We start from the raw sequence: 26,174 nt of genomic DNA on the forward strand, positions 1-26,174 counted from the left end.
CCAGCAAACACTTCTAAGTAGAAGTTAAATCTTCATCTTCAAAGAATCAGCGTAGTCTTGGATCAGTTCTAATCATCTCTCTTAAACTGGTTTAATCCAGAATAAGTTAAAACTAGAATTTATTTAAGTCAAGTCCCTGCAAGTGACTTTTATGTTAAGTAAGCTTGAATGGGCATTTTAAGATGGGACTAGTCTTAAGCCCTGTCTCTGAAACCAGTCCAGCATGTGGTGGCTCCTAATCCCAAATCTATTCATTTGGCAGAATATAAAAACCTCTTTCCTTGTTCCTTTTTTACCTTTTTCCATCTTTCAGGGGCTGATGTGATCAGTTTTGACGGCCAGGGCATCGTCTCATATCGCTTCAGAAGCAAGAAGATGAAGCTTGTGAAGGATGTCATCTCTCTGAGGTTTCGGACCATGGCCAGAGACGGTGTCCTGCTCCATGGAGAGGGACAGCAGGGAGACTACATCTCCCTGGAGCTCCACAGGGCCAGACTGCAGCTCAGCATCAACCTAGGTAGTTCTCCATAACCATCTTCCTCAGAGACAGCTGATGTGATGGACTTCCTGTCAGGAATGACCACGTTCTCCCTGCTGTGTTGCTCGTCTCCAGGCAGCAGCCAGTACGGCTCCATCAAGGGTCACACCGCCGTGACCAGTGGGAGTTTGCTGGACGATGACCACTGGCATTCAGTCGTCATTGAACGCTACCGCAGGAATGTCAACTTCAGTCTGGACCAACACACTCAGCAGTTCAGGACCAACGGAGAGTTTGACCACCTGGATCTGGACTATGAGGTAAAGTCTATTGGACATCGTCTCAGCCTGATGGACAATTTATCTTTTTTCTTTAAACCAGTTCAAATGGTGGCAAGTTCCACCAGTTGGCCACAGAATTAGCTGCAATACCACATCACAAGGTTTTTCTAGAAGGTTCCTTTCCTCAGACTCTTCCATGTGGTCTACAGGGACCAGGAGCTGAACTGCATTCCATTTAGTTTTAAATCATTTTACTTTAACTCATTTTATATATTAAACCTCTTTTTGTGGCCTGTGGGTTAAAAAAAGGCCCTTCATGGCCCCAGGTCCAAAGGACATGCAAGTCCTCCTTCAAGCAGTTTTTAACAGAGTCTAAAAACATCAGAACACAAAAAAAGCTTTGAAATGTAGTTCTGGCCTGCGTTTGTGGTATTGGTGAGCAGCATAATCAACAGATGTCATTCTTCCTCAGCAGGTGTAGTTTTCATCCCCAACCACCTCAGATTATTGCTTTGTGTGTGTGTCCTCAGATCAGTTTTGGAGGACTTCCTGTGTCTGCAAAGCAGAGCTCAGGAGGCAAAGAGAACTTTGTGGGCTGCATGGAAGGAATCACCTACAACGGGGACAACATCACCAGCCTGGTGCGCAGGAAGAAGTTGGACACCACCAGCTTCGTAAGAGCAGGCTTCTTTTCTCTTTCTAAAGCTGAGCTGCTGATATTCTTTGGATTGATTTGTCTTTGTCTGTGAAGGAAATACAACAGATTGCAGCTTTCATGTTCCTTCAGCTCTTCAGTTTGCTGTGAAGAAAAAATATCTGTTGTTGTTTTCATTATTAATTAAGAATTTCCTCAAAAGGTGAACAAACATGGACCTTCTCTGCAGGCATTGTTTGTCTTCACTGTAAGAAGAAATCCTCGTTTGGGAAACTTGGACCACAGAAAGTGGGAATATTGTGGGAATAATTGATGTCCTGTTTACCAGCTCGGGGGGCTCAGTACACAGCGTCTGTTTTATGGTCACAAGTCATATGGTGTCTGCAGCTTGAGCCTCAGAACTTAAAAGCTATTATTTATTATTATTATTATTACTTAATTGAATTGAATTGAATTAATTTGGATTGAATTAAACTGAAATAAAGATGGGACCAACTAACTTTATAACTCTGGAGAAATCACCCACCTTCAGGAGTTGGACTACACCTGATAAGGTCAAATGGGTTCACTCACAGTCTGGTTTCAATAAATGTTGAAAAATCAAATTTCACATGGAATGGGAGGTGACTGAGCAGCTGTCCACTCCACCTTCTGCTGTAATTCCTCCATCTTTGTCTCTCTTCCACTGTAGCGTAACCTGACATTCTCCTGTGCCGAGTCCAACTCCTTCCCGGTCTTCTTTAACTCCACATCCTTCTTGCGGCTGCCGGGTCAGAGTGATAGCGACACTCTGTCAGTGAGTCTGTCTTTCAGGACGTGGAACCCCAACGGGCTGCTGATGTTCACGAGGCTGGTTGACGGTTGGGTGGAGCTGGGGCTAGTGGAGGGCAAGGTCACCGTTTACATGAACGTTACACAAAAGAAGAACACGCGAATTGAAATTTCATCAGGTGAGCTCAACGTTTTGGTTTCTACACTGGTTCTGGAAACTTCCCAAATATTTCTCTGTTCCAGCTTCTGTTTTTGACATGTTGTCGTTCTCCTGAACAGGTGTAGACAGTTTGATCACCTTAATACACCTGATGCAGCATGTAGGTGCATCTGTGCTTAGGTTTGAAGAGAGGCTAAGGTCTCAGTGGGTGAAGGTCTTTTTCTCCTCACAGGTTCAGGTCTGAATGATGGCCAGTGGCACAGTGTCCATTTAAATGCTCTGGAAAACCATGCGATGCTGACAGTGGACGGAGACGAGGCATCCACGGTCCGGACAGCCATTCCCATCCAGATCCAGACAGGAGGAGCATACTATTTTGGAGGTTGTTCATAAACATAATTAAATCCATTACACAGTTTGACTGGGCTACAAATGTTTTCAGTACTTCCTCAATCAAGGTTAATGCTGGGTTCTACAGCTTTTCTTCTGTTTGCTTTACGCTGCGGCTGGATAAGGATGTTCAACCTCCTCTGTCCTCAGGTTACTTCCTGCATACTTACAGCCGGTCCCTGCAGCGGTCCTTCCAGGGCTGCATGCAGATGATCAACATCGACGACCACCTGGTGGACCTCAGGGCTGTGGAGCAAGGTCTCATTGGAACCTTTGAAAACGTCAGCCTGGATATGTGTGCCATTATTGACAGGTACAGAACGCTAAAGCACAGCAAATACAAACATGATATGAAATAAAGCACGGCAGGTCCTTCTGCAGCTCCACAGCAAATGTTATTGCTGTGTACACATGACAGGTGTGTTCCTAACCACTGTGAGCATGGCGGGCAGTGTTCCCAGACCTGGGATACTTTCAGCTGCAACTGTAGTGGAACTGGCTACACTGGAGCTACCTGCCACACATGTAAGTCTGTTCACGCTTCATAAGGGGGACACCAACCCGAAACCAAACCTGACCGGGTCAGTACCCCCTTTTATCAACCGTTCATAGAAACTGTCCTAAACTCTATACTATAAATGACTTTTAAAATATTCATATGTACAAAAAAATCTGTATTTATCAACAGTGTGGAGGTCAGTCATATCATCCCACATGTTCCATATCACCTGCTCGTTCCTGTTCATGGTCATTTACATTCAGAAACATCCTCACTGAGTATATATGGTAAGAACACTCCCGTTTAGACATCACCTGGAAACTAATTGTGTTCTTCCTCGGAGTGATGGAGAGGAAGAAAGAAAGAATGAATAAATGAATGAATGAATTAAATATCCATGCGGAAGTGGGGACTTGCTGCTGTAACACCTGTGAAAATAAAACAACTAAATTCTGTGTGGACACAGCTCTAATACTGAAGTGCTTTTTAAGTACAAGATGGTAAATTCTACAAGGAAAATCTTGTCATGGAGTAAAACACACAGATCTGTGAGTAAGAACGGTTGATAGATGAGGATCCTGACATTTAATACCGGGAGGTTCTGTCACACGTGTGTGTTTGCTGAGGTGTGTGTTGCATGTTTTTTGCAGCTCTGTATCAGCAGTCTTGTGAAGAGTACAAACATTCTGGAAAAAGTTCAGGAAGCTACTGGATCGACCCAGACGGTAGTGGGTCCATCGCCCCCTTCAGGGTCAGCTGTGACATGACAGGTGAGACAGAACGAAGGACTCTGGACTGATCCTGATTGGCCCTCAAAGGAGCTCAACATAAATCTGAGTTCTGCCTCCACAGCTGAACTGGTTTCAGTCCACAAACCGCACTGTGTTCATAATGTCGCATTTTTTAGTTGTTAGAATCTGCTAACATCCAGGAGCTGGAATCCAGATGTGACTGAAGCGGTTTTTCTCTGGTCTTTCAGAAGACCTGGTTTGGACCACACTGAGGAACAACTTGTCTCCTCAGACGTCAGTCTCTGGTGCAGACCAGGATGGGAAAGCAGCGCTGCACATCACTTACAACCTCACCGATGAACAGGTGACTTCACCTGCATCACACATCCTTCTTTTCCTTCCATGTTATGAAACACAGTCATCATGTCGACATACAATTATGTCGACATGATGACCATCCAAACAAATGCTCCCACACAGTGGTGGGTCTGATGATTAATAATGATTAAAAAAAAGATCAAATATAAAGTAGATCAGTTGGTTTAATGATGGGTAACATCTGTGCTCCAGATACAATCAGTCACCAGCAGAGCAGAAAACTGTGAACAGTATGTGGCCTACGCCTGCCGCGTGTCCCGGCTGCTGAACAGTCCAGGTGGGGTATGCTTCATTATCATCATTCTCAAAGCTGTGTGTGTATAAATATATATATATATATATATATATATATACAGAGAGAGAGAGATCAGCTGATGAAATAAAATGTTTTCAGATGGTGTTCCTTTTACCTGGTGGGTGGGAAGAGCCAATGAGAGACACTCTTACTGGGGGGGTTCAGGCCCTGGGATACAGAAGTGTGCCTGCGGTATCGACCACAACTGCACGGACCCCAAACGTTTCTGCAACTGCGACGCTGACCTGAGAAGCTGGTGAGATTTCTGTTGTCTCCAGGATCTTCAGTTTTCACTTCGATTCACTTCATTTTTTCTTCTACTCATTTATTTTGACACTTCAGTTCAGAATGTGTTAACCTTTCTGAGATGTTTACTGGGAATTCAACAAGATAAACAGATTTTATAAATCGCGTGTGTGTGCAGGAAGGAAGACTCCGGCCTGCTGGTCTATAAGGACCACCTTCCAGTCACTCAGGTTGTGGTTGGTGATGTGAACAGAGCCGGATCTGAGGCCAAACTAACAGTGGGGCCCCTCAGGTGTCAGGGGGACCGTGAGTCTTTCTGTCTGTCACATTGTAAACACATTTGTCTCTTACCGGGTCAGATTAAGATAAACATGATAGTTTACATGCTGTCTGACTTCTGAAGGGGATTACTGGAACGCCGCCTCCTTCTCCAGCCCTGCCTCCTTCCTCCACTTCCAGTCCATCCATGGAGAAACCAGCATGGACATCTCCTTCTACTTCAAGACTTCTTCCACTCATGGAGTCTTCCTAGAGAGCCTGGGGACCTCTAGCTTCCTTCACATCGAACTCAGAGGTCAGTGTCTGAAGAAGATTCAGGATACTTATCTGTTTGAGACACGAGCATCACATTTTATTTCCAGATGAAATAGAAATAGATTTTTTTAAGACGGTTGTTGTTTTTCTGTGGACATTAGGCAGGAAAACTCCTAAATGTTGAATAGTTATCTATAAATGAAAAAAGAAAAGATGTTGGTGTCTTTCTTCATTTGAAGGTAACTGTGGGAGATTACCTCTCGGCATGTGATGTCCAGGTTCATGGTCTCAGAGTCTGTTGGTAACTGAAAAGTATGTGATCATTGGTTCTGGTTCTGGTTCCACAGGAGGCTCGGTGGTCCTGTTCTCTTTCAATGTAGGCAGCGAGCGATTGGAGCTCAGCGTCCGCTCAGCACAGTCTCTGAACGATGACCAGTGGCACAGAGTGGAGGCTGAGAAGAACATCAAGGAGGCCGTTCTGCAGCTGGATGGTCAGTTCAAAGAGGTCCGACTCATGGGACAGGGACACGCCGGGTCTACAGAGTTCTACAGAGACCTGTATGTTGGTAAGAAACATGCTGCTGCAGTCATGGCAGCTCCGTGTCTGACAGAAATTCTCTGTAAGGCACATTTAATACACAACTCAGCCATTTCTGAGTTAATAGAAATGGATCTGAATCTGTTTGACAATAATTTTAATATAAGGAGGACAGGTAATCATGTCATCTGAAGAAGTCTGCTTCCTGTTTGATTCGTCCTGGTTCTGACAGCAGCTGATGCTGTTTGGTGTTATCCAGTTAGTCCCAGCACTGATCCATGGTTCCTCTGGCTCTAGTGCTGCTGGTAAAACTCTCTACCACAGACTGATAGAAGATGTGAAACATCTGGCTGCAGAAACTGAAAGATTTGTTTGCAATAAATTCTTTAGAATCCAATCAAACAAAAACAAAAACCGACCTGAAAGAGCTGCTCCATCTGACTAGTTCTCCTAACATCTCACATAATGAAATTCCTGCAGACTGTTATTGGCTTACCTCAATAAACAAGCCAACACCTTTAAGGACCTGTTACGGTTTGCTTATCTTAATGTTCCTGAGGTTGAACATGCCATCCTCTACCTGCTTCAGAGAGCTCACTCTCACCTGGACCAATCAGGCAGCACTTCGAGGATCATGTTCTTTGATTTCTCAATGGTTTTATAATTCCGTTGTTCTGGTATATTAAAAGCTCCGTAAATTCCAGATGAAACCTCCACCACCTCCTGGATTTATGACTAGCTAACAAACAGTTTGTGAGACTGAAAGGTTGCATGTCTGAGATGGTGGTCAGCAGCACTGGAGCAGGGACCAACAGAGAAGCATCTAGAAGAAAGAACAAAGCAGACTCTACTTGTGGAGGAAGATGCTTCATATCTTCTATCAGTCTGTGGTGGAAAGTTCAGTCTAAACCTTACCCCACCAGAACTAGAACAAAAAGATCCAGAAATGTTCTTCTGTTCTGGGGACTAATCTGGACCCTGGAGCTGATTGTCCAGAGAAGAATGCTGCATAAGCTGCTAGACATGATGGACAATTCTTCACAACCTCTACACAACACAGAGAGGAAACAGTGGGTTCAATCAGAGGCTTCTTCAGGTCTGCTGGGACACAAGAAGGATCAGGAGGTCGTTCCTGCTACTGACATCAGCCTCTCCACCTCTCCAAAGCCGAACCATTTCACATCTCAACTTTACAAGACCGGACTCCCAACCTGAGTCCCCATCAAGAACAGTCTTTGCAGTGAATTTGTGAACTCCAAGAAAACACCTCAAGAATCAACTCTGAATTGCATTACTTTTCGAGGAGTCCTTAAGACCTCATAGTCTAGCGGCATAAAATAAAACTGTACCAACCAAAAAGCCAAGTTCAGGACACCTTTTGATTTTATTCATCACGGAACCCAGAGCCCTACCCGCTGACTGCGCCAGAGCTTTCTGTCCGTCATTGAAGCTCATATTTTAAGTGAAAAGGAAACCAAGATACTTATAAGAGTAAGTAAACATTAATGGTGCCGACCCAAACAAGAATGTATGGCAGCTTTGCTGTATGGGATTGTTCCTAAAATGCATAATTTGTGTCTTTTCACTATTAATAGTCAGCCGTCATTTTCCACACAATGAACTATTAATATACAACATCCTCTGTAGATTGACTTCATTCTCTGCAACCAACAAAATGTCATCGGCATATAACAAAATACTCAAATTTAAGTGTTATATATCTAAACCAAGCTTAGCCTGTTTAATTTCTTGGGCTAAGTCAAAATAAAGTTGGGGAAAGAACATCCTGTTTAACGCTAAATGGTTTGGGAAACCAATCAGTTCAAAGATCGTTTAACTGAATACAAGCAACTGGACCCTTTTACAGGGATTTAACAGCCCCATAAAATTTACCCACAATACCAGAAGAGATTCATTTATATTCTAAAAGATCTCTATTTACCCAATCAAAAGGCTTTTTTTTAAAGTATAGTTGAAACAAACAATGTAAGATTTTTAACATGCCAGGCAACATTCAAAGCTCCTTCAGCTTTATTTAATTTGGCTTTATTTACATAAAGTGTGTATTGTATTGTGTATTTTAGTGTATTGTTGTGTATATTGTACTGTATTGTGGTGTGTATTGTGTATATTTTTATTGTTGTGAGAATTGTAGTGTATTGTTGTGTGCATTGTATTGTTTTTTTGTATTGTAGTGTATTGTGGTGTAATGTGGTGTGTATTGTAGTGTTTATTGTATTATTGTGCGTATTGTAGTGTATTGTGATGTGATGTGTATTGTAGTGTATTGTGGTGTTTCTTGTAGTGTATATTGTATTGTTTTGTATATTGTACTACATTGTGGTATGTATTGTGTATATTTTTCTTGTTGTATGTATTGTATCGTTTTTTGTATTGTAGTGCATTGTGTATGTTGTGCATATTGTAGTCTATTGTGGTGTAATGTAGTGTGTATTGTAGTGTATATTGTATTGGGGTGTTTATTGTATTGGTGTTTATTGTAGTGTACATTGTATTGTTTTGTGTGTTGTAGTGTATTATTTTGCATATTGTAGTGTATTTTTGTGCGTATTGTAAAATATTGTAGTGTATATTGTGTTGTGGTGTTTATTATAGTGTGTATTGTATTGTGATGTGTATCGTTGTGTTTGTGCTCTGTGATCACACTGAAGTGAAGTTGTATTCAGTAAATGGTTCGTCTTCCATGTCTTCATGTCTTCAGATCTTCAGGGCTGTTGATGTCTGACCTGTCATGAGTGTGTTTCACACATTTTTCTGTCCAGACACTAAAAACTTGTCATGTTCTTCATGTTTGTGCTGCAGGTGCTTCCAGCGGTCAGAGGGGTTTCTTGGGCTGCATTCGGGCTCTGAAGATAAACGGTGTGGTCTATGATCTGGAGGAGAGGGCAAAGGTGACTGCGGGGGTCAATCCCAGCTGTCAGGGCCACTGTAACAGCTTTGGGATGCACTGCAAGAATGGGGGAAAGTGTGTGGAGCAGTACAATGGATACTCCTGTGACTGCTCCCTCACTGCTTATGATGGACCTTTCTGCACAGTTGGTATGAAGACCAGGGGGAGGACATTTGCTTACATCAGGCTATATTAGATGGTGTTAATTCTCTGCTCTTGTGTCTGTTTCAGATGTAGGCGGTTATTTTGAGACAGGAACCCTGGTGCGTTATGACTTCCTGTCTGATGTTGGACCATCACTGCTGGGAGACGGGGGAAGCTCCTCAGGTGTTGGTGGTCCTGGTGAAGCCAACCTCACTCAGGAGGAGTTGGTCTTCAGCTTCAGCACTTACAGTTCTCCCAGCATCCTGGTCTACATCAGTTCCAGAACCCAGGACTACATGGCTGTGGTTCTGAGACACAATGGTGAGTTTATCAACATCTTCTTCCATTTTTAACCCTTAAAACTCCTCTAGATCTCCAGCACCCCAAAGCTCTATGACTTCATCATCAGCTGTTTCTCAGGAACGGTAGTGTGTAACTCTGTGAGGTAAATTATGATGGATAGCTTACCCTTTAGATCAGGGGTGCCCACACTTTTTCAGCTACCGAGCTACTTATAAGATGACCAAGTCAAAATGATCTTCCTGCAATAAAAATGCAAACATACAAAGTTATTTATTTTATATTATTAGCATTTAAATTATTATTATTTCATGCTGAATATTATTATTAATTTCCTTTTAGGATAAATAAACCGAATTTGAATTTCATCTGCAATACATATTGGTGTATCTTGCATGAATCCATGTTGCACAATACAGCTGTACATATTTTATTCTTACTCTGATGACTTGCAATGAATGACATCAGCCAAGAATGAATAGTCTGGACAGTAGCTGCTCATAGCCAGCCTCAAGCACACTTCCAAATGATCATCATTCATGGTAGAACAATATTTGGACTTAATAATCTTCATGTGGGAAAAGGCTGACTCACTGAACTAAATAATGCCGTAAGGAGGTACACTGTATTGCCAAAAGAATTGGCTCACCTGCCTTGACTCTCCTATGAATTTAATAGACATCCCATTCTTAATCAAATGAGTTCAATATGATGTTGGCCCACCCTTTGCTGCTATAATCAGCTTCAACTCTTCTGAGAAGGTTTTCCACAAGGTTTAGGGGTGTTCTTCCTCCAGAAGTACATTTGTGAGGTCAGACATTGATGTTGGATGAGAAGGCCTGACTCTCAGCCTCTGCTCTAATTCATCCCAAAGGTGTTCTAACGGGTTGAGGTCAGGACTCTGTGCAGGCCAAACAAGTTCATCCACACCAAACTCCTCATCCATGTCTTTATGGACCTCCTTTGTTCACTGGTGCACAGTCGTGTTGGAACAGGAAAGGGCCATTCCCAAACTGTTCCCACAAAGCATGGAATTTTCCAAAATCTCTTGGTATGCTGAAGCATTCAGAGCTCCTTTCTCTGGAACTAAAGGGCCAAGCCCAGCTTCTGAAAAACAAACCCCAAACCATAATCCTCTCTCCACTAAACTTTACACTTGGCACGATGCAGTCAGACCAGCGCCGTTCTCCTGGCAACCGCCATACCCAGACTCTTCCATCAGATCAGCAGATGGTGAAACACGATTCGAACACGTCTCCACTGATCCAGCGTCCAGTGGCAGTGTTCTCTACACCACTGCATCCGACGTTTTCCATTTAGGGGCTTGCCACATTTTGTGCCGACAGGAGCTCCGATAAACCCGAGGGGGAGGTTTGTGTACTTACATTAACAGCAACTGGTGTAATACTGCTAGGATTTTCTCAAGTTATTGCTCACCGGACATCGAGCTTGTGACTATAAGTTGTAGACCGTTCTACCTGCCCAGGGAATTTACCTTAGTTACCATCACTGCTGTGTATGTGCCCCCCAGTGCTAATACAAAGGAGGCTATGAGTGATCTATATCAGTGAGATGCAATCCACTCACACTGAGGGCTTTTTCATTGTTGCTGGGGATTTTAAGCAGGCCAGCATGAAGACGGTTCTCCCAAATTTCCACCAGCATATGGATTTTGCATGCCTATACCAACATCAAGGATGCATTCAGAGCAGCCCTCCGCCCCCACCTTGGCTTTTCAGACCATTCATCTATGATGCTTATTCCTGCATACAAGCCGCTAAACACTAAACAGCAGTCCTGCAGTGAAAGTTGCTCCACACCAGGAAGATAAGGCTCTCTGTTTTGACACAGCTGATGTGCGGAAGACTCTAAAGAGAGTCACGACACAGAAGGCTCCAGGCCCTGATAACATACCTGGGTGGGTGCTCAGGGAATGTGCTGACCAGCTGGCTTGTGTTCTAACGGACATTTTTAACACCTCGTTTGACCAAGCAACAGTCCCATCATGTTTTAAAACTGCTACTATCATTCTAGTGCCTAAAAAACCTCAAACCTCAAATCTCATCTCTCAACGATTACCAGCCTATCGCACTCACTACCATTATAATGAAATGCTTTGAGAGGCTGGTCAAGGAGTACATCAGCTCCAGTCTCTCTCCCACATTCGACCCCTTCCAGTTTGCCTACCGGCCGAGACGCTCCATTTAGGACACCATCTCCTTCGTTGTTCACCTGAGCCTAGCACATCTGGTGGAGAAGAACACTCATGTTTGGATGCTGTTCTTGGACTTCAGCATTTAATACCATCATTCTGCAACATTTGGTAGACAAACTAGGACTCTTGGGATTCAGCGCCCCCCTGTGCAGCTGGTTGCTGGACTTCCTCACTGACAGATCACAGTCAGAGTGGGTAGGACAGAATACCTCCAGGGTCAACACCCTCAGTACAGGCTCCCCTCAGGGCTGTGTCTTGAGCCCTCTGCTGTTCAGTTTGATGACACGACTGCGCCCCCAGGTCTGCCACCAGCCACATTGTGAAGTTCGTGGATGACACAACAGCGGTGGGCCTCATCAAGGACAGCAACGACTTGGCCTACAAAGAGGAGGTGGAGCGGCTGGTGGGCTGGTGCAGAGACAACAACCTGATCCTGAATGTGGACAAAACTAAAGAGGTTATTGTCGACTTCAGGAAAAACCACCCCAGTCACGCTCCACTCCTCATCAACAGCAAGGCTGTGGAGGTGGTCAGCAGCACAACGGTCCTGGGATGCACATCACAGACAATCTCACCTGGTCTGTAAACACAGCGTCATTGGTTAAGAGGGCAGAGGATGTACTTCCTGCCCTAGATGAGAAGAGCCCACCTGCCCCCACCCATTCTCACTACATTCTACAGAGGCACTATAGTGAGCATTTTGACAAGTTGCATCTCTGTGTGGAGTGGTGGCTGCAGAGCTTCTGACTGGAAGAATGTGAGAGCAGTGGTGAGGACAGCAGAGAGGATCATTGGGGCTTCTCTTCCCTCCATTGAGGACATTGCACAAAAGCACCGCTTGTCCCGAGCAAGAATCATCACCAGTTATTCCTCACACCCACACCATGGACTGTTCTCCCTGATGGCCTCTGGAAAGAGGTTCCGAAGCATTCAGTGCAGGACCACAAGGTTCTGTAACAGTTTTCTCCCTCAGGCCATCAGATTGTTGAACTCCTAAAAGGGAAGCTGCATCCACTCATATCTGTTTTATTTATTCTTATCTGCTTTAGTATTCTTATCTGTTTTTAGCTGTATATATTTCTTTTCAATTTTAAATTATACATGTATATATATCTGAGTCAGGTCATATGTATATGCACATCTTCTATATTCCTAAACTGTATATTGTATTTTATTTTACTTTATTTAACTGTGATGAGCCTATGCAGTGAAATTTTCTTCTGTATACACTTGTTGCATACTAGAATGACAAATAAAAGTCTAAAACATCTGTGAAACTCGGACAGTTTTCAGTCTGCTATGTGTACTGTGCGCTGTGGTTGCTCACACGTCTTCCCCATTATCTCCAGCTCTGACGCAACATTGAACCATGTCTCACTGACACCAGCACGCCGTGCTGCCAGGTCCCCTTGGAAGGCATTTTTAAACTTTACCACGTAGACTATAGAGCCAGTCAGTGTCCACTTCAGGGCATGACTGATCATTGTTTTCCAGCCCAACAAGTCAAGCACAAGAAGTACACTGCATAATCTGACAGCTGACGCTGTCCTGAAAAATATAATCTCCAGATGGAAACTGGGATTAAAAAGGCTGAACTTCTACATGCAGGTGGGGTGGACCAAAAATAGCCAAAAATGTCCTGGAGTTTAAGGGTTGAAACTGTCATATTTCTGAACAGAAAGATGTATGTAAATGTCCTTATGTATATGTGTGTGTGTTTGTAGGCACTCTCCAGATCCGCTACAGTCTCGGGGGCCTAACAGAACCTTACACCATCGACATCGACCATCGGAACCTGGCGAACGGACAGCCTCATTTTGTCAACATTACAAGGAAGATGAGAGAGATTCAACTGCAGGTCTGTTCCTCCAGCCAGTCCAATCTAACCAGAACAGGAAGGGATTTAGATTAGCATACAGACAGAAAGCAGATCATCTAAAAATGAAAAACCTCTATATTCATCAGATGGTTGAGTGCGACTGTCTCTGGAGAAGGATGGTCAGTGGTGTGTCCTTGACAGGAAACCTTGCCAGCAAGGGACAAATAGCACCAACAATGTGTTTTCCCTGCAGGCCAGCGCACAGTGGTTGAGCCGTGGGAGGAGAAGATAAATAAGAGCAGTTTATTACCACAGCAAGTTGGGAAATTTGTTTAATTGTTATTCACAAAAGTGCAGGACCATGCATATGCAGCGGCAGCACGGAAGCCAGGCTAGCCTTCCCCAGGTAGAAGGAGCTCAAGAAGGAGGAAGATTTTAAAAGGGATGCTGAAGTTGACATCTCTCCCCTCGACAAGTCAAAGGAGCTGCCTAAGTGAGCCTAAAGTTAACTTTTAGAATTAGGTTTTGTTGGACAGTGTTGCTTGTTACAATGGGCAGCTTAACAGTTTCTGTTAAAAGCCACCAGCCTCGTTGGTATAGAAGTGTGTTAACTTGGTTTCAGTCGCTTTTGTAGTCATGGTAATCGCTCACTTTCAGTGGCAGTAAAGCAGGTCTAAAAGCCGGTGGGAAGGCTTTATAAAGCGGCTTTAACTGTGACGAAAAGCCGGTGCTGTGTCCAGGCCAATTCAGTTTCCCCGTCGAGATCTGTTCCCCCTGTGAGAACCGTTCTTCCTTCTAAACACAGAGGAACCATATCTAACAGTGAATTTCCATCCACCAGATCTTTTCCCCCTGACCAGTTATGATCCAGCGGGAACTTCAGAGAGTGGTTAAAACATACTTCTGTATTTGTGTCATAGTGGTCACATATGTATACTGTTGGTAATGTGAAGTACACGGAAGTAGGCACACTGTGTTGTTCTTTGTAACAGAGTGAACACTCTATTAACTATAAGATGACATGCTTTTGTCGGTGTTGTCAAGGCTTTTTCAGATACGGTGGCTGCCGTTGTTGCAATACGTGTTTAAGAAAGTGAGACGCCAAAATGCACTACACGTTAGAATGCCATACACAGGTGAGCGCTTCAAGATGGCGGTATAGCTCTGTAACTCTCCTAGTCTGCAGTTGCAAAAACCTACCAAAATACAAATATTGCTCTCATAACATACCAAGATGACTGAGAATGAGTGGGGCTAAATCCAAGAAGACGCTAAGAGGAACCAAAAAGAATGAAAACAAAAATCCCGATGAGGAAAAGAGGAAACTGAGGATGGGCGACACAACAGCTAGCATGGAAACATCAGGTCGCGAGGGCCTAACCGCTGTTGAAGCTATTCAGCATCTAGGAAAGGAAATACAAATCCTGAAAACAGAACTCAGACAAGACTTACAGAACTTTAAGAAGAAGATGCAGTTAGCGCTTGAGCACATTGACGATTTGCAAATTCTACGAGCCCACCGGTCCATCGGCCCAAAACCTCAAGAAGAAACCATCTGAAAACGGTCCACGCATATACAACAGCACAGCTGAGGTATCCAAAGATATGATGGAAAGAGGCTTTCAACTCCAAGTGCAACAAACAGCCACCACCAGCTGGGAGAAGAAACTCACGGAGGACACGCACTGGAGCAGAAGAGATGGAAACCGCCCTGAACAAGTCTGGGAGGGGCTTAAAGATTTCCATCGCCACCAGGAAGGACTCAACCCAAAAATGAGCAATTTTAATGATATTTTGACCATCATACTTATATTTGTGAAAAGAAAAACATGACAGGCTACTTGGTAGGGGAAGCACTAAAAATACAAAGAAGTTCATTTAGATTCAATTATTTGCTGCAAGACAGATTATACTCCAAAACCCATCTCGCTTTTTTTTAAATACTTAAACAATTATCTCAAGATCAATTACTTAAATAACAAAACTTAAATACAAAATAACCTCTTCCATGAAAATGAAATGCATTTGTAATCTGTGGAGAAACAAATCAAATTTCAGCTAAAACACCATCAAAAACAAAATGGCCGATGGTTTATAATTTATTGCGTTATTATTGAACATTATCACTGAACAAGAGGCAACACAAAATTAATAAGTAAAAATAAATAAAATCGAAAGCAAATGGTAAGATGAATTACCCCTCTGACTCTTCTGCTTATCCGGGGTTGGGTTGTGGAGGCAGCAGCTAAGCAGAGAGATCCAGACTTCCCCTTCCTTTACAACTTTTTCCAGCTCCCCTGGGGGAATCCTGAAGTGTTCCCTTGGGTCTTCTCTTGGGTCATCCAGATGCATCTGGATGAACCAGATGCCTAAGCCACCTCATCTGGTTCCTTTGAATGTGGAGGAGCATCAAATCTATTCTGGTTTCCTCCTAGATGGCCAAGCCTATCTCTAAGGGCTAGCCCAGCCACCTTGTGGAGGAAACTAATTTCAGCTGCTTGTATTTGCTGCCAGTCGACAGTCTCCTGCTTCATCCTTCCCTCACTCATTAAAAAGACCCTGAGATACTTACATGAGTTTAAGTATTCTGTCCATAAAAGTTATGAACAGAATCTGTGATAAAGGGGCAGCCTTGGCGGAGTCCAACCCTCAGTGGAAACAAATCCAACTTACTGCCGGCAATAAGAACCAAGCTCTGACACTAGACATGCGGGACCAGACAGCTGTTACTTCATATTCCCAGATCACCCCCCAGAGGTGTTCCCAAGAGACACGGTTGAAGGCCTTCTCCAAATCCACAAAACACATGTAGACTGGTTGGGGCAACATTCCTCTCCTAAAACTCCAGCAACTGGTCTCTTCGCTTCCCAGATGTTTACAGACAGTTGTTAAGAGAAGAGGGGATGCTATGCAGTGCTTAACACCAACCAACTACTTTTTACGCATGCTGCTGTCTTCAGATTCAAAATGTAGCAGCTGCAGCGCAGGAGAAAGAGCAGGAAGAGCATCGCCTGGAAAGTTGGTGGATTGATTCCCGGCTTCCCTTGACTCCATGCCGGAAGTTCCTTGGGCAAGACACTGAACCCCACATTGCATCCCGATGTGTCTATTGGAGTATGAATGTGTGTGCTCGTAGAAAGCACTTATTATATTACCATAGAAGGGCTGTATGAGTGTGTGTGAATGGGTGAATGTGACATACTGTATAGTGTTAAAGTGCTTTGAGTGGTCAACATGTACCTAGAAAAGCACTATATAAGTACGTTCCATTTACCAAAATAAGATCAAAGTCAGAACACAAAATTGAACACACTGTGGAGAGCAACCCACTCAGTGGGTCACCATCCCTGTATCATGCTTCTCACCTTCAGATTAAACATGAGTTCAGACCACATCATTTGTAACTTGTAACTGTAACAGCATCTGTGAGTTAGTTTAACATTTGATCAGAGAAATCCAACATGGTGTTAAAGAAAGAAATGGTGGAGCCATTCAAGTCTTTCCTCCATCTGATTGTTAGCTTGAAGTGAATCTGGATTGTTAAACATGTCAGGAGAAAAGTGAATTTTGTGTGATGCTGCAGCAGATGAAGTGTCCTCAGGTGAAGGAAACATCACTTTTTCTCCAGCTGATAGAGCAGACACAGATTTTAATCCTTCATTGATATTTTTCTATCTTCTGTTGGTGTTCTCCAGCTCGACCACTATCCTCTATCCACACACACCCTGCCTGAGGCCTCCGACACACACTTCAACTTGGTCAAAAGCATCTTTCTTGGAAAGGTCTTTGGTAAGTATTTACAGTGTGTATGTGCGTTTTTGAGGGATACTGCGTGACTGGATTTGAAGCAAACTTGACCCCGATGAAGTCTATGTGGCTCAAATAGCGTCAGCAGATCAATTTTATATTCTGGACCAGAACGAGAACCAGTAAAGATGTGAGAACCGGAGTGATATGTTTGCTTTTTCTGGTCTTTGTGAGGACACGAGCAGCAGCTTTCTGCATTATTTGCAGTTGTCTTAGTGGATTTTATGAATACTTGTAAAAAATGGGGATGTAGGACTGAAGAGAAAGAAACCCACAAGTTAGATGTTGGAAACTTCCCCCAGTTGTATAAATTATGATGTAGAACGTGGTAGAGATTATGTAGAGCAACACATAGAAGTACATTGCCAAAAGAATTCACTCACCCATCCCAATAATGGAAATCAGGTGTTCCAATCCCTTCCATGGCCGCAGGTGTATAAAAATTAAGCACCGAGGCATGCAGACTGTTTCTGCAAACATTTGTGAAGGAATGGGTCGCTCTCAGGAGCTCAGTGAATTCCAGCATGGTACTGTGATGGGATGTCACCTGTGCAACAAGTCCAGCTGTAAAATTTCCTCATTCCTAAATATTCCACAGTCAGCTGCCAGTGGTATCACAACAAAGTGGAAGCAATTGGGAACAACAGCAACTCAGTCACGAAGTGGTAGGCACCGTAAAATGACTGAGCGGGTCGGCGGATGCTGAGGCGCATAGGGCACAAAGGTCGGCAACTTTCTGCAGAGTCGATTGCTTCAGATCTCCAAACTTCACGTGGCCTTCAGATCAGTACAAGAACAGTGTGAAAAGAGCTTCATGGATTGGGTTTCCTCAGCCGAGCAGCTGCTTTCAAGCAATTTGGGACTGTTTTTCAGAAGCTGGGCTTGGCCCTTTAGTTCCAGAGAAAGGAGCTCTGAATGCTTCAGCATACCAAGAGATTTTGGAAAATTCCAACTTTGTGGAAACAGTTTGGGAATGGCCCTTTCCTGTTCCAACACGACTGTGCACCAGTGAACAAAGGAGGTCCATAAAGACATGGATGAGGAGTTTGGTGTGGATGAACTTGTTTGGCCTGCACAGAGTCCTGACCTCAACCCGTTAGAACACCTTTGGGATGAATAAGAGCAGAGGCTGAGAGTCAGGCCTTCTCATCCAACATCAATGTCTGACCTCACAAATGCACTTCTGGAGGAAGAACACCCCTAAACCTTGTGGAAAACCTTCTCAGAAGAGTTGAAGCTGTTATAGCAGCAAAGGGTGGGCCAACATCATATTGAACTCATTTGATTAAGAATGGGATGTCTATTAAATTCATAGGAGAGTCAAGGCAGGTGAGCCAATTCTTTTGGCAATACAGTGTTCCTCCTGAATTTACTAACACTTGGACATTTGACATTTACCCAAGTGAAGGTTAGTTAAATATTTATAAGCCAGTTCTTATAAATAAGAACTGGCTTGCTTTTTCTGTTGATATAACACAGTAAAAACGGGCACATTTCAGGAACAGTTGTGAATGGTGATTAATAATGATTAATTCATTTGTAAGCTGTGAATAATCTGATTAAATTTTTAGTCATTTGTCAGTCCTAATTTTTTAATCTGTTTTTGACTCCTGTATCAACTCATTTTTACTTCAGATGTTGACATGTTGTATGAAGGATTCTAAAATTAGTGAGATTCGCCTTAAAGATGAATTTGTCAAAATGTCCCCACATACTGTCTGTTAGAGGTTTGAAGAATCCAAACACAAATCCACCGCTTGATGGAGATTTAATAACATCCTCAAATTGAAGTTACGATTACATGTTCTAAGCCATTTCCAGAAAAGGTCAGTTTAACCACTGAACTCTTCTAGATGATGAAACGTCTATTTGCTGGTTGGTGATTCTCTCTTCAACTTTACCTCTCAGGTCATTACATTCTATTTTACTGGCAGTTGAAGCAACGTCTTATCTTTTCTGGAGTTAGGCTTGTAATCCTAAAAAGCAGAATCACAACAGACCCTCAAACAACCCAAGATGTGATTTTTTTTTTCTTTTTAACCTTTCCCCCCCAAAACAGTTACGATTTTCTGTTCAAAATACGACTAATCAGAATATGAGACATATTTATGATTTGGCTCAGTCTGTCTTTAACAAGCCTGGGTCCACAAAAGGTGGCTGTTTATGGAAAACTGCTGTAGTCCAAATCAGAACCTGTCAGAACTTGTGTGTTTCCTTTAGAAACAGGACAGATCGACCCCATCCTGATTGAGCGCTACAACACGCCAGGCTTTGTGGGATGCCTGTCCAGGGTTCAGCTGAATAGTGTGGCGCCTCTGAAAGCTGCTCTGCGCTTGGGGTTGTCAGCACCAGTCAACACCCACGGGATTCTGGTGCCGTCCAACTGTGGAGCCTCGCCTCTCACCATCTCACCGCTGGCCTCTGCTAATGACCCATGGCACATAGAAGCTGGTAGACAAACACACACAGACACACAAAGTGTGAGCATAATAAATGCATACCTAAATATTCCCAAACGTTTGCTTGTTTGTTTCCAGCTGGAGCAGTTTTCCCCTTCAAAGAGGAAAAGGCCGGCAGTGATGGTGTCAATCGCAACTCTGCCATTATTGGAGGTAAATCTGCTTTAATTCTCAGCTGTTGTCAGAAGCAGTTTTTTAAAATGTTTGCCCAACAAAGACATAACAAAATATTATCATGAAGAGGTTTTACAGTCCTAGTTATCAGAAAGGTGCTCACACAGCTGCTCAGATAAAAAATGACGAGTCCCTGGATGAAGATTCAAACTTCCAAAATCCCACATGATGCTTCATCAAAGCAGAACCAAAATGATGGAAAAATCTTGTATTGATTTGTATTGATGAAATTGTGACTCTCTGTGAGGGACACAGCTAGTCAGAAAATGATGTGATCAGGGGCCTCATTTATCAAACTGTGCAAAACTACAGGTGGCGTAGGTAGGGAAAAAGGGAAATGCAGCGCACAAAAATTTTCAGATTTGTAAAAGTGTATGCATGAACGTTCTACACCTGTTTCTGTTCAAAAATCACAATCAACTCTAAAGCGGGCACACATGAGGGAATGCCTCATGTGTACCAGTTTTTTTAGTGTTTTATAATATTTCTTCCTAGTTGCTGGGTGGGCGGTACTCTAGCTGGGTGGGCGGTACTCTAGCTGGGTGGGCGGTGCAGAGGGACACAATCACGCTATTAACGAAGTGGACAAGGACTTGCTGGAAAATACAAAAATTGGTACAACTATTTTAAAAAAGCATTGTTTAAGAATAAATAAATAAAGGAAATCCTCCTCTTATGTGTTTCATTAGTGCTGCATCACTTCTAGACCTCCAGCCTCCAGTCTGGTCCCGCTCTGCTGGAATGAAAAACAAAAACTACTTTCCACACTGACTGCTACATGCTGGCAGCAGACTGGCTCCTTATTTATCTGGATGGGTTTTATAACATGAAGTTTTGTTTCACAATGACAGAATATATTTTAGTGGTTGAGGTTTTTGTTAATATCATCTCCCTTTTTCCTGAAATTCCTGTTTTTTTTCCCAAGCGTACTCGCTTAGGAGAATTAATAAAGAATGTGCGTCTTTATTCATTTCTGCAAACAGCTTTAATATATAATGTGGTGTGAAAGGTAATAGTGGATTGTGCAGAAATGCCTCACATTTCACATCATTTCCTTGATTTTATTGTGGACCGTTGGTGTCGCCGTTTTTCTAGATTTTTTGCGTACGCCTGGGTCAGAGTTGCCGTGGAGGTAGGAACATTTTCCTGTCAAGTTTGGTTTTCATAAATCCCAAAGGTTGACTTTTGGCGTACGCCGGTTTTTGTTCCTATGCAAGCCTGATAAATGAGGCCCCAGAATTGTTTTCATAAGACTGTCATTTTAAGTGCCCCTCTGGGAGTGAGTACAGTTGTAAAAGCAGATTAAAAGACCTTATTACCCTCCTGCTGTGGTCGGTGAACGTGAAACCTCACTCTTGGGGTCCTGAACCAGGAGTTGAGAGATAACAGTTACCAGATGGTGGATAAGGTATATAGAGAAGTGTCCTGAACTGGAAGTCAGTTCAAGATGTCTGTCGACCTGTTTATAACATGTGTCTGCTGACTCTATGAGCTCCTGCAATTGCAGTAAAAGAGCTGTGTGTTCTCACTGATCTGAGTGTCATTCATTGAAAGTGTTTTCCTAACACAAACCCTGTCAAGAAAAGGTCAATATTTTATTTGAACTTTTTATTGAACATTTAAATAAAAGCCATATTTTTATTGGCTTGCATTCTGAATAATATTTCTTGTCTCCTCTGAAAAATCAGTGGAGACAAGCTTTTTGCAGCAGATGTGTGTCAGTATATAACAGGATTGTAAAAAGTGTTGAATTATGGAAATGGTGCAGACGTCTCAGAAAATCGTGTACCAGATACATTTGGTTTATATTAACTTCATGCAAACTAGCATTAGAGGAGAGGAAGGAAGGAAAGAGTCTGATTTTGACGAGGTGGCCTGGATCATGTCCTTGTTTGCAGACTGGTAAGGTTCTACATTGGCAAGGTATGCTTTATCAGTCAGCTCATCAGGAGTGTGAACCACAGCAAACTATCAGCCCGATGAAGACAGAGTTGGTCTTTTTTCATGTTGCCATGTAAAACAAAATGTTGTAGGCTGCTTATGATGTTGTGGGAGAATCACAGGTTTTTTTTTTTTAAATCACAACAGGGAGTTTTGCTTGAGTTAAATTTAAGTATCAAAAAAGGCTACATGTGAGATCACCACTTTTAGTGTTGGAAAGCCTCACACAGGGCACCAACTATGTTGGGGTTGATTAGGAGTTAGTTTAGTTACTAGTTATTATGATTAAGTGTCTATGGACAATTATTAATAATCAATAAAATTAGTAGTCAAGACAAGTTTATCTGTATAGCACATTTCATGTACAAGACAAATCAAAGGGCTTTACATAAAACATTAAAAGCATTACAGCGGGGTGCAGGAAGCAATAACAAGTACATTAAAAACAAACTTGGCAGTATGTACAGATTAAAAAGTATTTGGCCTAAAATTGATCCTTGGGGAACCAAGAGAAAGCTTTCAGTGGTATTTTCACCAATGTACCATTTCTTGATAACCTCTATTTGGGCTTTTTTGTTGACAATAACGACATCTCATAGAAAACACAGGAATGATCAGACAGAGCAACATCCATCACCACAACCTGTGAAATATTTAAAGATGATTAGATCCAGACAGTGTCCTCTGTTGTGCGTTGTTTCTTTCACATGCTGAGTTAGACCAAAGTTATCAAGAACACAGTTTTGTATTAAAGCTACTGTCTGACTGGGAACTGTCTGACTGGGAACTACCTGACTGGGAACTGCATGACTGGGAACTGTCTGACTGGGAACTGCCTGACTGGGAACTGTCTGATTGGGATCTGCATGACTGGGAACTGCCTGACTGGGAAAGGAATAAAATATTGACACAAAGCTGAACTCTTATTACCATGATGTCATTTAGATGTCCCTAAATGCAATGGAGTCGGGCCACTGCAGGTTGGGTACCCTTGAAAAATCCAAATGGTTTAGTCCACATCAGCAACGTTAGGTCGGTTTAATTGAGTTGCACACAAAAAGGCAGCAAGAGGAGAAAGGCACGTATTTCTCAAAGAAAGTGAAGTCTGGATGCCAGAAAGGGGAGAGAAAGCATAGGGTAAGAAAATGAGGTGACGAGCAGCTTCTTATTAATTTCTTAGAGAAGACAAGTGATCAGTACCTGAACTAAAACAGAGTTTGAACTGATAACAGCAGCATTGCCATGTATGCAACAAAATTTTGTTTGGTTCCACCAAATCTTACTCTAAGGATTATTAAAATGTTGGCAGCCCTGAGATAAGGCTTCTGCTATTTGTAGGCAATGCTGACGTGACACTGACAAGATTGTAAGAGTCTTAAAAAAATAGTAGTATCCAACCAAATCTACAAATTACAGTCCCAGTGATTAATGAGGATCAAGGAGCCAATGCTCATAAGTTTCTTGAGTAGAAAAATAAGAATATTGGCAGAAAAATGCAAGCAGAGGGGAGAGCGAAACAGCACAGCATCAGCAGGGAACAGAAGCAGGAACAAAATATTAAATGTGGGGCACCAGAGGATATTCTGGAACTAATAATTACACATTAATATCAATCCTGATGGTCTGAGTGTGAATACAAGCCAATCTTAAACTGATTTGACATGCACACTGCAAACGATGAAGTCTGTGAATGTGAGCCCTGACCTTCACAACAAGCAGTTACCACAAAACACATATTCAGTGATCACAAACAACTTGTTTTTACAGATAACAATATTATTTATTAAAGTAAAGCATGATCAACCAATGACACTTAAATTAATATAGTGTTGTTTAATCCTACCACCCTATGTAGATTTGGTATTTTCCACTATATTAATATATTAATTAGCAGTGCAATATGCAGGTCTACTAAATGAACTTCTCATCTCTTGTTCCAGGCATCATCTCCATGGTAATCTTTACTGTTCTGTGCATCATGGTAATTGTGATCCGTCACATGTTCCGTCATAAAGGCTCATATCACACAAACGAGGCCAAAGGAGCAGAGTCAGCAGACTGCGCTGATGCAGCGATCATCGTCAATGATCCAGCCTTCACCGAAACCATTGATGAGAGTAAGAAGGAGTGGTTCATCTGAAACATCAAGACTCATCTGTAGTTGTTTTAAACATAGGGAGTGTTAGTGAGGAACCCTGAGGATGCTGGGGCTGTGAAACTTGGAGGAGAGAGGAGGTTTTAAAGCACAGGGCCGCCCTGCAGAGCCCCCCGTCATGATGTGGAATGTCTCTTTCCTTCATTTTACTGGACATAGTGACCACCTTCAGCGGACAGTGCCATAACGTTGCCATAATGCTACAGGCCTTGGATGAGTGTGTTCACTTTTAGCTCACATTTTAGATTTTTGTGACTATCACAGTTTAACTTAATTTATTTGTGAAATATTTTTCAGAAAATGTATTTATTTCTTTTCATGCATTGATATCTTCATGGCTTTGTGTGATGTTAGAATTTCATAGAAAATGATGACACTTATGGTAATAATGCTGCCAGCTCTCAGTGCGTGTAGCAGTGCCCATAAATGAGACTTTTCTATCAGATTTTATGTTGCCTTATTTTATATTTGTCAATATACTTAAGGTTGAGCTTTTAGATAACAATAAGCTTTGTGCGTATGAAGCAGCTTCTTTGTAAATGATGGACATGTAGCCATGACTCTGCACCATCTGGACTCCACAGAACTGATGGCCTCATGATCAGATCTTTGTCCATTTTTACCCTAACCTGAAAAAGCCTGATGAACATCAGAGATGGACACATGTGATCCTCTGATGGAGGAAAGATCTAACAAATATGGTCCATTCTAGCTCACATCAACAAAATATCACAGTATACCTCATGTTCTTTCTTTCTTTCTTTCTTTCTTTCTTTCTCTCTCGCTCTCTCTCTCTTTTTTTAAAAAGTTGCCCTGTCTGATGATTTTTCTGCAGAATGTTTGTTGCCAACATACTCTCACATGGCTTACTTCCTGACATTTGATTGTATTGCATTGTATTGGTTTAAATGCACCGCTGTAACAGCATGTTGTTTGATACTGAATGACACGAATGTTTCTGTTGGATGACCACTGTAGCATCACATCACCTTTTCTTTATGTTGTATGTATAAACCTTTTGCCAAGCTCTCTTTATAGCTGATTTCTCATTGTTTGTGATTTTGTCTTTGTCAAGAAAAAATATGCTTTCTGACTGCAAAACTAGTAAAAACATTAATCCAAATCTTAAACTGGCTGAGGTTTTATTTTAAAGAAAAAGCAGCTGATCTAAGCCTCCATCTTAATGATGACTTTCTGCTTTTTCTAGACTTTTTCTATCAGGTTTGCCTTATTTTATATTTGTCAATATACTTAAGGTTGAGCTTTTAGATAACAACAAGCTTTGTGCGTATGAAGCAGCTTCTTTGTAAATGATGGACATGTAGCCATGACTCTGCACCATCTGGACTCCACAGAACTGATGGTCTCATGATCAGATCTTTGTCCATTTTTACCCTAACCTGAAAAAGCCTGATGAACATCAGAGATGGACACATGTGATCCTCTGATGGAGGAAAGATCTAACAAATATGGTCCATTCTAGCTCACAGCCCTACTACCACATCAGGATCCAGTCTACCACCACCACCAGACAGTAGACTAGAACCAATGATATGGAGCTATACAGTGCTGCAAGAGCCAACCTGAAGAGAGGCATCCGATGGGCTAAGACGGACTACAGGCAGAGGATTGAGGACAACTTCAGCAGGAACAACACAAGGCAGGGGTGGCAAGGGATCCGGCATATCACCAACTACAGGCCGAAGCTCGATGCTGTCAACGGGGCCCCTTTGCTGGCAGAGGAGCTTAACCTCTTCTTTTCCCGCTTCGAGATGGAGCCACCCGAGGTAGCTGCACCACAGTCACCAGCCCTCAGCTGCCCCTCCCTCACTGTGGAGGAACATGAGGTGAGGCGCACACTGAGGGCTGTGAATCCGAGGAAGGCTGCTGGACCAGATGGCATTGCTGGACAGCTGCTGAAGGACTGCGCGGACCAGCTGGCGGGGGTCTTCACCAAGATCTTCAACCAGTCCTTACTCCAGTCCACTGTCCCAGCCTGCCTGAAGTCCTCAACCATTATCCCTCTGCCCAAAAAGTCCACAATCAGCAGCCTAAATGACTACAGACCAGTTGCTCTCACCCCGGTCATCATGAAGTGCTTTGAAAAACTGGTACGTAGTCACATTATTTCCTGCCTCCCACCTACACTGGACAGTCACCAGTTTGCATGAAGGGCAAACAGATCACCACCACTCTCCACACTGCTCTGTCACACCTGGAGCAGTCAGGTAGTTACGAGGCTGCTCTTTGTAGACTTCAGCTCCACTTTTAACACTATTCTCCCACACAGACT

General features: G+C 42.8%; 1 protein-coding gene across 1 annotated transcript in view; it reads left to right on the top strand.

Moving 5' to 3' along the window:
* Positions 1-25,004, top strand: part of cntnap2b (contactin associated protein 2b) — a 39,532-nt gene extending 14,528 nt beyond the window's left edge. Inside the window, exons 5-25 of the mRNA XM_041991598.1 lie at positions 314-517; positions 614-798; positions 1,290-1,433; positions 2,106-2,364; positions 2,578-2,727; positions 2,886-3,048; positions 3,154-3,260; positions 3,885-4,004; positions 4,214-4,329; positions 4,536-4,620; positions 4,738-4,894; positions 5,063-5,190; positions 5,288-5,458; positions 5,766-5,984; positions 8,780-9,016; positions 9,099-9,332; positions 13,251-13,384; positions 17,041-17,134; positions 19,373-19,603; positions 19,690-19,764; positions 23,667-25,004. Coding sequence (XP_041847532.1) covers positions 314-517; positions 614-798; positions 1,290-1,433; positions 2,106-2,364; positions 2,578-2,727; positions 2,886-3,048; positions 3,154-3,260; positions 3,885-4,004; positions 4,214-4,329; positions 4,536-4,620; positions 4,738-4,894; positions 5,063-5,190; positions 5,288-5,458; positions 5,766-5,984; positions 8,780-9,016; positions 9,099-9,332; positions 13,251-13,384; positions 17,041-17,134; positions 19,373-19,603; positions 19,690-19,764; positions 23,667-23,866 — 3,413 coding nt within the window. The 3' untranslated portion in view covers positions 23,867-25,004. The remainder of the gene's footprint in view (positions 1-313; positions 518-613; positions 799-1,289; positions 1,434-2,105; positions 2,365-2,577; positions 2,728-2,885; positions 3,049-3,153; positions 3,261-3,884; positions 4,005-4,213; positions 4,330-4,535; positions 4,621-4,737; positions 4,895-5,062; positions 5,191-5,287; positions 5,459-5,765; positions 5,985-8,779; positions 9,017-9,098; positions 9,333-13,250; positions 13,385-17,040; positions 17,135-19,372; positions 19,604-19,689; positions 19,765-23,666) is intronic.
* The last annotated feature ends 1,170 nt before the right edge of the window (positions 25,005-26,174 follow it).

The sequence above is a fragment of the Melanotaenia boesemani genome, chromosome 8 (genome assembly GCF_017639745.1).
Source record: "Melanotaenia boesemani isolate fMelBoe1 chromosome 8, fMelBoe1.pri, whole genome shotgun sequence".
Classification (NCBI taxonomy): Eukaryota; Metazoa; Chordata; class Actinopteri; order Atheriniformes; family Melanotaeniidae; genus Melanotaenia; species Melanotaenia boesemani.